Below are 13,491 nucleotides of genomic sequence, written 5' to 3' on the forward strand. Positions count from 1 at the left end.
TTGGCTGGGCACCACAGCTTGGGCACGACAGTGAATGAATGAGTGTTTCAAAGTGCAGATTGCATGTCATTATTTGTGGGTAGTTCATTATTTAGTTATACATTTTTCTTTTCTTTTGTTTATTGTTGTTAATGATTTTATGCTGAGATCTGATAGGGGAGGGGGGCAGGGAAACCTGTTAAACCTGTTGAAAAACAGGTTCAGCTGGCTGGCCTCCTGCAGATCGCTATCCATCAGCTGGTCAGAGATCTTGCCTTGGCTTGGATGTTTTTCATGCCACTCCATACCTCCCCCAAGTTGTTCCGGGCAAGTTTGCTCTCCAGCTTCCTCCTGTAGCTCTCCTTGCCCTCTCTGATCTTCTTCTTCTTCACCTCTGCCTGGGCCCTCCTCATCTCCTCTCTGTCTCCACTCCTGAAGGCTGTCTTCTTCCTGTTGAGTGATGCCTTGATGTCCTTTGCTATATACTGGGGTTTGAGGTGTACTAAGTCGTGGTCTGATCTGCCCAAGGGAGAGAGAGCTATGGAGCTGTATGCCTCTTTAACATTAGCATACAGTAAATCTAGAGTTTTATTTTCACAGTTTCACAGTCCACAGACTGCTTAAAAGTGGGCAGAGTTGATTTAATATTAACATGGTCAAAATCACCAGAGATCGATATGAAGGCATCAGGGTGCAGAAGCCTCGTGGTTACAGAGCTGATGACGTCAGTAGCCCGCGACGCCTCAGCCGTGGGAGCAATGTAAACAAAGAGTACAATGGCGTGAGAGAACTCTCTAGGCAAATAATACGGACGTAGACTTACCGCTAGCAGTTCAAAGTCCGGGCTGCACACACGCTCCTTTACCGTAATGTGTCCAGGGCTGCACCACTGGTTGTTCACGTAGAGCGCAAGTCCCCCTCCTTTCTTCCTGCCACTCTCGGTGCAGTTCCTGTCCGCCCGAACCAACTGAAAGCCGGCTAAACTCACGGTAGAGTCCGGTATGTTGTCGTGCAGCCATGTCTCTGTAAAGCACATTACAGACGCCTCACGAAACACACACCTGCTCTTTGTGAGAGATGTTACCTTACCTCGTCCATCTTATTACCCAGTGATCTAACATTATCCATGATGATAGAAGAAAGATACGGTTTGTATCTTCTTTTCCTCAGCTGTCGTCTTCTGCCCCCTCTGCATCCACATTGTTTCCTCCTCAGCTCTTTGGGGATTTCGTGTTGCTGGCCATACATCCCGCTGTGCTGGAGATTCATCAGCTGATCCCTGTTGTAAACAATGGAGCCCAATGCTCCAAAAGTGATGAAGACCATGAAGAAATTCAGAAAAAGATGCATTATTGCAGTGCCTGACCGCTTGTACTCTGATTTACTGCAAAGTAAAGTGTTTAAAGGTAGGGTAGGAAATTTTGAAAACTCAGTGAGAGTCAGCCAGATTTTGAAAGTAAACACACGTCCCTTTCTCTCGGAGCTCACCCTGAAGCCACGCCTCCCAACCAGTCTGTGACTTCGGCCATCATGCACGTACCTCTCTGGTGCGCGCAGAGCAGGAAGAGAGTGACAACCAGCCAATACTCCGTGCAGGTGCGCCTCAGAGGATTGGCTGATGTTTTTAGCGTTTTATACCTTCCACAGATGATTCATATTCTTCGTTTTAAAGCGAAACTGCCGAACTAATCAGTTGCTATTGGATTGTAAAGAGAAGTTACACTAATTTAACAAAAAGTGCATCAGAATTAAATCTCCTACCTACCTTTAAAATAGAAATAAATTACGAAAAACAACTTAATACACCCGCGGTGTGCGGAGCTCCTGGCTGCTACCTTCGGCTATGCCGGAAGCGCATGTATCTCCCAAATACTTTATCCTATGTGGGTGAAACTTTACAGTAATGCTGCATATCTTACTCTGTACAGATTGATATGCTGATGTGTATGTTGGTGTACTCCTCTGCCCTGCACACTACCTCTCTTAATTTTTACTAGACTTTACATTTATTATAATTAATTATAATCATTATTTTTTGGTATATTATTTATACTTATGATTGATAACTTTTACTAGTAGGCCTACATGTTAATTGTCTGCATGTTCTCTCAAATTTAATAAAGATTTTCCTTGAGAATAAAAAAACCTCCCAAGGGAGGCGTCCAGGGGGCATCCGAATCAGATGCCCGTGCCACTTCAGCTGCTCCTCACGATTTGAATAAGCAGCGGCTCTACTCCGAGTTCCTTACCCTAAATAAAGAAGAGACGAATGGGTCTTCTCTTCTTCATTACATGGTTCCAACATATAGGTATATGATACTATTCATCTGTCAGTTACGGGGCATTTAGCTCCTCTCCTATGTTTTACACTGAACCTGAACGCAACAACTGAACGCTTATCGAGAGATGACGTTAGCGCCTCCAGGTAAAACGGCTCGCCTTTACCTGTGTGAAGGTAAAGGCGAGCCTTATGCGGAAGTGAAGCACGAACTGGTTTTATTTTTTTCTCTCTCGAACTGCGTTAGTACGTCGTTTTGGGTAGTAATGGAGAAACGTTAATAGGAATAAGAAGACAGACTGATGGACTCAGCAGCTATTCTGTGACTTCACAAACTCTGCAACATGTTCTTCCACACACTTGAGGTAAACAGAAGACTGAGATCTCTATTTGACATTATTAATTAAATGTTTCACACTTGACTGCTAGTAACCTTACAATCTAATAGGTTTTTGTAGGCTACTGGCGCTTTATTTTATATCCATGATGATGTAACTAACTCGGAGACAGTTCCTAGTTTACTTCATGTAGTTTTCTCATTTTAAATGCTACCACATGCTCCCACCTGCAGTGACAAGCAGGCCTATAATTGCAGTTGGCATTACTTGTCACACAGGTTTGATAGATTAACATAGATGCTGTTTATTTTGATTCTAAAACTGTAACTTTTACCTAATTGTGAGAAAACAGTACGGATGAAGTAAAGTTTAAATGCAAATCTAAATGCTGCACTGGTCTTATATTGTATTTACCTTTGGCTCTGTGTGTTTATGACAGGAAAGTATTGAGCTGTGGGACAGCTTCAGCACAGAAGTCTTACTTCCTTCTCTGGTAGGAATGATCTCATTATAATTTACATCATTAACAAGAAAATGGTACAGACCTCATATAATATGCAAAAACAAAATATAGCTGCTCATGAGAGAAGAATAGGTTCTTTGACTTTGTTGAACTGATGACCATAATATGCAGATTCATTTTCTTAGCTACAGGATAAAACTGCATAATATCTCATTTGAATGAATATAAAAATGTATTTTGAGTTGCTTTCTGTTCAGGCTTCACTCTATGTCCTTTAGGAATTTGTAAGGTTTCCTCACTGCATAAACTCCAATCAGAAGGCCCTATAAATACCATTTTTTTTCCCAAATTCCATTTTTTCCATTTTACTTTTGGAAAATTCATTTTTTTCCAGTAGGCTAAAGTTTTTGGGAATCTGATTTTTTTTACCCTATTTTACCAAAACATTGTGTGTAAATGACTAAAATGTACACACATTGAATAGAAACTAACTAAATTTATTGAGGTGACACATTTCCTCAATACGGTAACATACTGTAGTGCATCAAAAAGAAACAGCAAGTGATGAAACTTTTGTTGACTTATAAACAACCAAACATGCAAACGTCTTAAAAAGTAACTTAAACAAGTTATTTAACCTGTAGGACTAGGTCACTGTGAGCTACCCTCTCTACAAGTTTCCCACCTAATCACCTCATCTGTGCAATATCTGTTAATATGTTAAATGTTCTTATTTTAATTCTCTTGTATCTTTATTGGTAGTTTTTCTTTATACTGTAAATTATTTTTTATCTTGTCCTACTTTTAATTCTGTTTAACTTTTAATAACAACAGAATGGAGCCACTGATGTACACTCCCATATACAGTGTAACACTTATTGTCATTCAACAGGTTCATTCTATATAACCTCACAGGGGAAAATCTGTGTATGGTGTTGTACTGTGTCAACTTCCCTTTTGCATAATTTATATACTTCCCACAATTTGCCAATCTGACTTTCTGTACATTGTGGAAATATGCTTTTTTCTTGTAGACAAACAGTTTCTGTTTCTTTTTGTTTTCAAATTTTCAATTTTGGGTAAATATTGGTGACTTTTCACGCATGTGCAGGGGTACTTTTGGTACAGTGAAGATTAAGCAGTAATAAAAAAGAATTCCTTCTGTTTCAATAGGGCCTTCGCACAACTTGGTGCTCGAGCCCTATTAAAACCCTTAATAAGGGTTTTAATAGGGCTTCACACCGATCTTCAGTGCTCGGGCCCTAATTAAACCATTCTGGGTACACCTCATCCTGTAGCTGGTTCATTTGGCCAGGTGGTGGAAATACACAAGCACCTTGCTGCTCTCATTCTATCACTTGTTGTGTAGTTTACCTTAACCTAGCATTAGCATGGCTTCTTCCACTCACTCTCCTGCCCATTGCAAGGTGTGTCACATGTTTAGTTACTCCTCTGCCTCCTTTAGTAAGCGTGAGGTGTGTAAAAAGTGTAGCTTATTCACAGCCTTGGAGGTGAGGCTAAGTGAGTTAGAGGGCCGGCTCCGCACATTAGATAATAGACCTGTAGCCCCGGGAGCTAGCCAGCAGCAGCTGAGCGGCCTGCCTTAGCTTATGCTAGCTGCCCCTCGGCTGCTCGGCGGTGGCTAGCAGACGTCAGGGAGGTTGGGTGGCGGTTCAAAGGAAGCGTAGCCCAAAACAAAGGCCTGTGGTTCCTCTGTGTTAATGACACCCAGCGGTGTGTAATTTGGCTAAAACCATGTCGGACTCCGCAGTGTTCTTTGGTCCCCTCCCGAATCTGACCAGTGATGACATGTGTAGCTGCATTTAGCAACAGTGGCAAGGAAAAACTCCCCTTTAACAGGAAGAAACCATGAACAGGACGTGACTCATGAGGAGAATCTTCCTGCTGACAGTCGGCCGGGTAGAAGAGGAGAAGAAGAGGGAGAGAGAGAGGAACAAACATACACAAACATCATACATTACAGAGAACAAATATGACAGGTTGTTAATGTTGTTAGGAAGTTTTTCCTTGCAACCGTTGCTCTTTCTGGTTCTGGGTCTCTGTGAAGTGCTTTGAGACAATTTATGATTGTAAAATGCGCTATGTCAAAAACAAAAATTGAATTGAAAAAAAGAAGTTGTCAGTTGTCAAGCAAGCTGAAACTATTGTGTTGGATTTAAAGTCCATCACAGCATTTATGTTGGTCCCAAACATCTCAGAATTAGATTAGCTGATAATATTCTCTCTGTAACGCATTACTTTTGCTTGTAGTATGACAGAGGAACCTCTGAGTTATCTTTGACCAGGACATGTCGTTTACCCAGTATATTAAACAGGTCTCCAGGACTGTCTTATTTCTCCTCAGCAGCCAAATTGAGATTATATATTTTTTTCTGTTCTTCTGTTTTCTGCTTCTCTTCATTGGCTTTCTGTAAAATCCAGAATAGACTTTAAATCCCCTCCTTAAGTACAAGGCTCTCAAAGGCCAAGTCCCATTATACTTGACGATCAGAACACTCAGTTCACAGTGTGCAAATTTGCTTGTAGTTATTATGATTTATAAATTTAGTATGAAACCTTTAGCTATCAAACTAAGGCTGACTGACTTCTGTGTCGAATTAATGGCAACAAGGCGTTAAGGTGAGGCGCTGTCATTGGTTAGCATGGTAGTAATGTATGTCCCCTATTTCGGACTTCGTGCTTCTGCTCTGCCACTTTTAAAAAGGTGCTGACTTCTCCATCTACTCATCCTTCTTCTACATTAAGGATATATATTAATTGCCACAGTTCTGTCTCTGAGCTCTTTCAGGCAGTTCCTTTGACCACGTGATTCTCATTTGCTCTAAGATAAGTTAAGATAAGATCGTCATTTATTAGTCCCCCTAAAAGGGGAAATTCACAGTGTTTTCAGCAGATCTGTTAAAAGCACACCTAAGAAACTAAAAAAGTAGCAAAAAGTATAAAAAAATATAAACAACAGATAACTAAAAGTGAATACACTGTGAGTGAATGCTTAAATAATTAACAGAATAAGGTGACCTCAGTACTCAATGTTATTGCACAGTATGGTCCGGTAAAGTGACAAATGAAAAATTTAAAAATGTACATAGAAGCTGAAAAAAAGTTATTGTACTGTATGACAAGATTCAAACGAGTTAATATACAGGAGGTAGTATGATAGTGTATATATATATATATATATATATACACTATCATACTACTACTATATACATAATCTACTGTGAGCAGGCCTTCACACAGTGTGGATGGAGCAGCCTGTCACTGAAGGAGCTGCTCAGTGATGTGACAGTGCTGTACATGGGGTGGGTGGTGTTCTCCATCAGGGAGGATAGCTTTGCCAGCATCCTCCATTCTCCCACCTCCTCCACAGGATCAAGTGGGTTCCCCAGCACAGAGCTAGCCTTCTTGATCAGTCTGTTCCGTCTCTTCCTGTCTGCTGCTGAGGTGCTGCTGCTCCAGCAGATCACTGCATAAAAGATGGCAGATGCCACCACAGTGTCATAAAAAGTCCTCAGAAGTGGTTCCTGTATTCTAAAGGACCTGAGTCTCCTCAGGAGGTGGAGTCTGCTCTGGCCCTTTTTGTAAAGTGCAGCTGTGTTGTCAGACCAGTCCAGTTTGTTGTTCAGATGAACACCCAGGTACTTGTAAGAGAGTCCCCGGATGTTCACTGGTGTAGGGCAGGAGTAGTTGTGCCTACAGAAATCCACCACCAGCTCCTTGGTTTTACCCACGTTGATCTGGAGACAGTTTCCGTGGCACCAGTCTGCAACGTCCTGTATGAGTCCACTGCACTCCCTGTCATCCTCGTCTGTGATGAGGCCGACCACCGCAGAGTCATTAGAGAACTTCTCTAGATGACAGCTGGGTGAGAGGTGATTGAAGTATGCAGTGTAGAGAGTAAAAAGGAAGGGAGCAAGAACAGTTCCCTGTGGGGCTCCCGTGCTACAGATGACCACGTCAGACACACAGCCCTGTGCCCTCACAAACTGTGGTCTATTTGTCAAGTAGTCTGGTATCCATGATGTGAGGTGGTGGTCCACCCGACTGCACCAGTTTGTCCCCTAGGAGTGTGGGCTATATGGTGTTGAACGCACTGGAAAAATCCATCCATCTTCTACCGCTTATCCGGGGCCGGGTAGCGGGGGCAGCAGTGTAAGCGGGAACACCCACACTTCCCTCTCACTGGCAATTCCTCCAGCTCTTCTGGGGTAATCCCGAGGCGTTCCCAGGCCAGCCGAGAGACATAGTCTCTCCACCGCGTCCTGGGTCTTCCCCGGGGTCTCCTCCCAGGGGGACATGCCCGGAACGACTCCCTAGGGAGGCGTCCAGGAGGCATCCAAAACAGATGCCCGAGCCACCTCAGCTGACTCCTCTCGATGTGAAGGAGCAGCGGCTCTACTCCGAGCTCCTCTCGGGTGGCCGAGCTTCTCACCCTATCTCTAAGGGAGCACCCAGCCACCCTTGTATTCGCAATCTCATTCTTTCAGTCACTACCCAGAGCTCATATATCTAGTCGGTATCGCTCAGCCTCCCGCACCAGCCCCTTACGGTTCCTCCCACCGGTGGTGAGCCAATGGGAGGTCTGCCCCACGTCACTCCTACGGGCTGAGCCTGGCCAGGCCCCATGGGGAAAGGCCCGGCCACCAGGCGCTCGCATTCGAGCCCCAACCTCGGGCCTGGCTCCAGGGTGGGGCCCCGGCTGCGCCATACCAGGCGACGTCATGGTCCTTGAGTGACTTCTCTTCATAAGAGGGTTTTGGACCGCTCTTAGTTTGACCCATCACCCAGGACCTGTTTGCCTTGGGAGACCCTGCTGGGGGCATTAAGCCCCCAACAACATAGCTCCTAGGATTACCTGGGCACTCAAACCCCTCCACCACGATAAGGTGGCTGTCCATGGAGAGGACTGTATATGTTCTTCCACTCTCTGATCCTCCGCTACAGTTCCTTTTGCACAGTCCTCAACTCCTCCCTGTTTCCTGACTTGAAGGCTCTCTTCTTCTCTTTAAGTAGAGCCTTGATGTCAGGGGTAATCCAGGGCTCTCTGTTGAAGAAGCAGCGTACCTTCCTGGTAGGTACGGAGCTCTCCGTGCGAAAGTTGATGTAGTCTGTTACACACAGTGGACTCGTGCAGTGTTGCAGGGCATCCTCAGCTTCGTCGGCCCATGTCCTCACTGTGCGAGTGACTGGTGGTGGCCTGCTCACAAGGGGTTTGTACACTGGCTGGATGTAACACCGATTGTGGTCAGATCTTTCCAGAGGGGGAAGGGGCAATGTCACATAGACCTACTTGATGTTGGCAAAGAATACATCCAGTGTTTTATTGTCTCTGGTTGGGCAGGTGACATACTGTGTGAATGTGGGCAGTGTCTGTTCTTTGATAGTGATGTGCCCAGGATTACACCATCTATCAAACAATGCCAGCCCTCCTCCTTTCCTCTTACTGCTTTCCGCTGTCCGGTCTGCTCACCAACTGAAAACCATTAAGTGCGACGTTAGAGTCCGGTGTTAGCGCCGTTAGCCATGTTTCAGTAAACAACAGCATGCTACACTGACGATATTCCCTCTGGGTCCGGGTCAGCGCCGTCAGCTCGTCCATCTTATTAGGGAGAGATCTAACATTCCCAGTGATGACCGAGGGGAGTACCGGTTTGTAACACCTCCTGGAACGACACGCAGCTCCAGCACAGGTTCCCCTTTTTTTCAGATAAAATTAAGAGTTAATATGTTATGATATTTATCTTAAAATATTTAGATTTTTTTAAAACTTTCTTTCTCATGATATGACTGTTTGCAATAATTATTATTACTTATTAATTTATATATTTTATTTTGTCTATACTAGGGCTGGACCAAAATTCTATATCACAGTATTTTTATATTATTATAACGGTTTCCGGTATTTGACGGTATTTTCTCTATTGTGAGAAGAATTACTGCAGTAGAGTGGTTACCCTATTCCACAGTCATGAGAATTGTACAAAAAAAAAATCCACATTAGTATTACATGTAAAACAGTAGGGCTGTGGGTTATTATATATTATCCAGTAGCATCATAATCACTTGAGGCTTTTTCTTCAACTATGATTAATAATCTTTTTTTTTTGGGGGGGGGGGGTGGTTAAGTTATACTCGGTTTCACTTGTGGCTTTGAGTGAATGCAGACTAGATGAAGGAGGGGGAGTGACGTAACACAAGCTTGGTAAATATTCCACGAGTACAGAGAAATCTGTTCGTGTTCCTGAGGTGGCAGAAACAAGAACAAAATCCATTTGGACTGGACTTTTCATACTTCATGAGAAACAAGTGTGTAGAACCCCTCATAAGAGCGCACACACATACAGGTTTTCGCTGCTAATCATCGGCAGAAGCAGCAGTTCAGGTGAACATGTATGAAGCACAGATATTTGGGAAAACAGGCAAAGCCGTGAAATACCAAACAGTAGCAACATCGTCCTCCTCGTCTGTGTCCAACATGTTTGTTTACCTAAACTACCTACTAATTACCAAAAACCTGTTTGTGTGTGAGCATGATTTGCACTGCAGTGGGCAGAGCCGTTGCTGGACACTATAGGGGCCCTAGACAAGAAGGTACCACTGGGGCCCTACGGGCTACTAGATTCTTTGGAAATGGAGGCCTTCAGGTGTTTGACTGCTGGCTGGGACGTCCTCTGGAGTTTTCTAACAGGGCCTCACATGACTTGTGTGGTATAAGACCATAAGATTATTCATAATGCACATACCTTCATAAGGAGGTCGTGGCATCTTCATGAGGAGACACAGACAGGTGTTTTTACCTCAAGTCAGCTTTATTGTCAACTCTGCTATATGTGCTGAACATACAGAGAATCGAAATTGCGTTACTCTTCACTCCGCAACATATAACATGTAACTAAAAACTAAAGATAAATATAAAGTGTAAAAAAATGTACCTACAATGAGGCACACACAAAATACAAGGCACATAATGAAGGCACAATGCAGTAAGAGTGCAAAAGATGTATAGTGCAAGTCAGTGCAGTTGGCATAATATAAACAGGAATGGTTTAACTTATAACAGCTTATTGAGACTGGTATGAGAGTGCAAAAGATGCAATGGTGCAAGTCAGTGCAGTTGGCATAATGTAACAGTCCAGGAATAGTTTAAGTTATAGCAGCTTATATGAGACTGGTGTGACATGACAGGGTAAAAAGTGACTGGTGCACAGAGTTCCTTTGGTAAAGTGGCTGGTACAAAGAGTTCCTATCTTGGGTGGTGGTAGGGGTGAGGGGATGGTGGTAGGGGTAGGGGGTGGGGGGTGGTGTCAGGGAAGGGGGAGAAAGTGGGGCGCAGCAGGGAGAGAGTTCAGCTTCCTGACAGCCTGGTGGATGAAGCTGTCCCTCAGTCTGCTGGTCCTGGCCCGGAGGCTGCGCAGTCTCTTTCCTGATGGCAGACTAAAGAAGCGGTGTGAAGGGTGGGTGGGGTCTCCTGTGATGCGGAGGGCCTTTCGGGTGAGACGGCTGTCGTAGAGGTCTTGGAGGGAGGGGAGAGGGACGCCGGTGATCCTCTCAGCTGCTCTCACTATGCGATGAAGCGTCTTCCTGCAGGTGGCGGTGCAGGCTCCGTACCACACAGTGATGCAGCTGGACAGGATGCTCTCAACAGCCCCTCTGTAGAAGGTGCACAGGATGGAGGGAGGGGCTCTGGCTCTTTTGAGCTTGCGGAGGAAGTAGAGGCGCTGCTGTGCCTTCTTGGTCAGGGATGCAGTGTTGTTAGTCCAGGAGAGGTCCTCAGTGATGTGCACACCCAGGAACTTGGTGCTGCTCACCTGCTCCACAGCAGCACCGTCGATGGTCAGAGGGGTGTGCTGACTCTGTGCTCTCCTGTAGTCCACAACCATCCAACCACAACCACAGCACCTGATGAAAAAAAATGTAAAAAGACCATAAAATAACAACTATATGACAATAATTAACTAGCTTGTTATTTACAGAGAAACACCTGAGCATTAATAAACAAATATACAGCAGGTATACCTGCTGTGGTTTAGAGGTCATTAACTCTTAACAGTAACAGCACTTAGCTTAATGCTAAATCCTGTGAATGAGACAAAACAAGCTAAAGTATCATTAGCATAGCAGCTACACACTGTTGCTGCATCAGCTAACAAGCTACAGCTTCATTTATGTTTTTATACGTTTATGTTTTATATCACATTATATCTACGTTTGTAACTCATTTAGCAGATGTTTTTATGCAGAGCGACTTAGTTAGCATTTAAGCTGCAGTATGAAGGAGACTGTAGTGATGTGAAGCACTGCATCTCTAAAGTGTTTAAGTGACACAATGTGAACTGACATGACACAAACAGTGGTGAAGTAAGGTGAGGCTCAGCTGTGTCACAGACTCTTACCTCTCTCTTCCATTTTGTCCTCTGCTTCTTTCTTTTGCCGTCTTTCCTTGCAGCCTGCAGAGTGTGCTTCCTCCTTTATTTTGAAAGAGCCGCTCCTCTCTGCTTCCAGCAGTCACCGGGCCCTGTGGGGGCGGGGCGAGGGGGGAGTCTGAATGTGTCAATGCGCCAAAACAGTTATAGTTGAATGGTGGGGCTAACTGACCGTCCGTCTTAGGGCCCCTCACATGCTCGGGGCCCTAGGCAATTGCCTGGTTTGCCTACCGTGTTGCGATGGCTCTGGCAGTGGGAGAGCTGTGTGAAGAGTTCTACACACACATTCCTGGTTCAGAACTTCCCCTGTCCTTTATTACCAACAACTCCACTAATACATGTGCTCTGTCTGTGCTATGCTCTGCTAAACCGGTGTTGCCAGTATCTGAAAAAAATCATATCATTTCGGTATGAACTGGTATACTGCCCAGCCCTAGTCTATACACACCCATCTTTTCCCATCCTCTTTACTACGTACACCACATATCACTACATCGCTCCAAGCATCGGTTATCCAATTGTTGTCTTTTACACAATCAGGACCCTAAAATGCCAGGAAAAAAGTGATATGCCTTAGTCTGAGGTTTTAAACACTTATGTACTTATTTTATTTGTTTGTTGTTTTGTCTAGCATGAGAAATTTTAAGATAAGAACAATGTTTAAAGCTTGTTCTATTCTATACTCCACGAGAACAGAGAAATTTGTTTGTGTCCCCAAGGTAGCATGAACAAGAATAAAGTTCTTTTTGGCTCAGACTTTTCATACTTCACAGGGAATGTGTGTGCAGAATTCCCTATATGACCCTCCCACTGCAGCTGTCTGTGTGCAGCACACAGGTTTTGAATGCGTTTTCCTGCTGAACAATGGCAGAAACTGTCTAGGTGAATGTTTAATGTTTACCTGAATAAGATATGACAACAAGCTGATAATGTTCAGAGAGGTAGCACATACATGCTCATAGCATAATAATAGATTGAACAATAGGTCTGGCAGACAGTTTATTGTTTGACCTGTGTGGATCTGTGCTAAGAGAAGCGTCCGAGAAGTGACATCATTTTCTTCTGGGAGTGCCCAGAGCAAAAAAAAAATTTCTCTGTTCTCATGAAGTACAAATCAGCCTTAAAAGTCAGGTCAGATCATATTGTCAAACTTTCCTTGTGTGCAGGGTCCATTTTCACTGGATATTTTGTCTTTGAACAGCCCACCCAGAAGACATTTGACTATGTGCTGGTTGCAAAGAAGGTTGATGATGAAACAGACCAGAGGTCCCAGAGACAAAAAGCCTTTATTCAGCAACTAGAAAATAAAAACATATCAATCACTGTGAGTTTGATTTTAAAATCCTGTCACAATGTAAGCATTATACTGTGAATAATATGTATATAATGTCTTTATGTCTTTGTTTGCTAGAGGATCATCCATGAGGACAAAATGTTTTTTGGCCTGCGTGCTCCCTGTGAGATGTTTGAAGACTATAAGTACCTGCTTAAAGTCTCAGATTCCTGCAACTGGTGTGGAGATGTAAATGGAGCTGTTACCCAGGCAACCAGGTACTACACATGACTCAGTAAAACCTGTAGCTGTAGTTCCTGACAGTTTCAGAGAAAACAAACTAATAAATCTGAGCTACATCTCTCTTATCATGGCTAGTGATTACAAACATTTCTCTTTAGTATAGTTCTGGCGGTCTACTGTATCTCATATCATAATATAATGCACATAAATAATTGTTAGGAGGGTAGGACTCTGGTAGGAGTAACTTATTACTCCTACCAGAGTTGTTAGGATGTTAGGACAATTATAATAAGAATAATAATGTACATTTTACTTTAAACTGAATTTTTTTAAAAAATTTAGGATTTATTGTAGGGGCTTGGGGGTTGGCTATTACCAAAAAAGCTGCTTTCGAATTTAGTTAACCCCATATGGTGCTTTAGCCCAACAACTAGTAAGAAATGCTTCTCAAGCATACCACACACATAAGCTCA

At 43.6% G+C, this 13,491-nt stretch overlaps 1 protein-coding gene and 1 long non-coding RNA gene across 4 annotated transcripts in view; both read left to right on the forward strand.

Moving 5' to 3' along the window:
• The first annotated feature begins 2,404 nt into the window (after positions 1-2,404).
• The window catches only part of LOC114433288 (anoctamin-9-like), a 56,775-nt gene continuing 45,688 nt past the window's right edge, over positions 2,405-13,491 (forward strand). For 2 of the 3 annotated variants that reach the window (XM_028401774.1, XM_028401775.1), the window contains exons 1-4: positions 2,405-2,622; positions 3,035-3,088; positions 12,704-12,826; positions 12,914-13,053. In XM_028401774.1, the coding sequence (XP_028257575.1) occupies positions 2,602-2,622; positions 3,035-3,088; positions 12,704-12,826; positions 12,914-13,053 (338 nt within the window). In that variant the 5' untranslated portion in view covers positions 2,405-2,601. The remainder of the gene's footprint in view (positions 2,623-3,034; positions 3,089-12,703; positions 12,827-12,913; positions 13,054-13,491) is intronic. The other variant, XM_028401776.1, reaches the window with a different exon arrangement.
• On the forward strand, positions 11,743-12,334 carry LOC114433290 (uncharacterized). Its single transcript, XR_003670350.1, has 3 exons — positions 11,743-11,849; positions 12,169-12,171; positions 12,319-12,334. It is a non-coding gene; the product is annotated as an uncharacterized LOC114433290 (long non-coding RNA).

This window comes from Parambassis ranga, chromosome 3 (assembly GCF_900634625.1).
Source record: "Parambassis ranga chromosome 3, fParRan2.1, whole genome shotgun sequence".
Taxonomy (NCBI): Eukaryota; Metazoa; Chordata; class Actinopteri; family Ambassidae; genus Parambassis; species Parambassis ranga.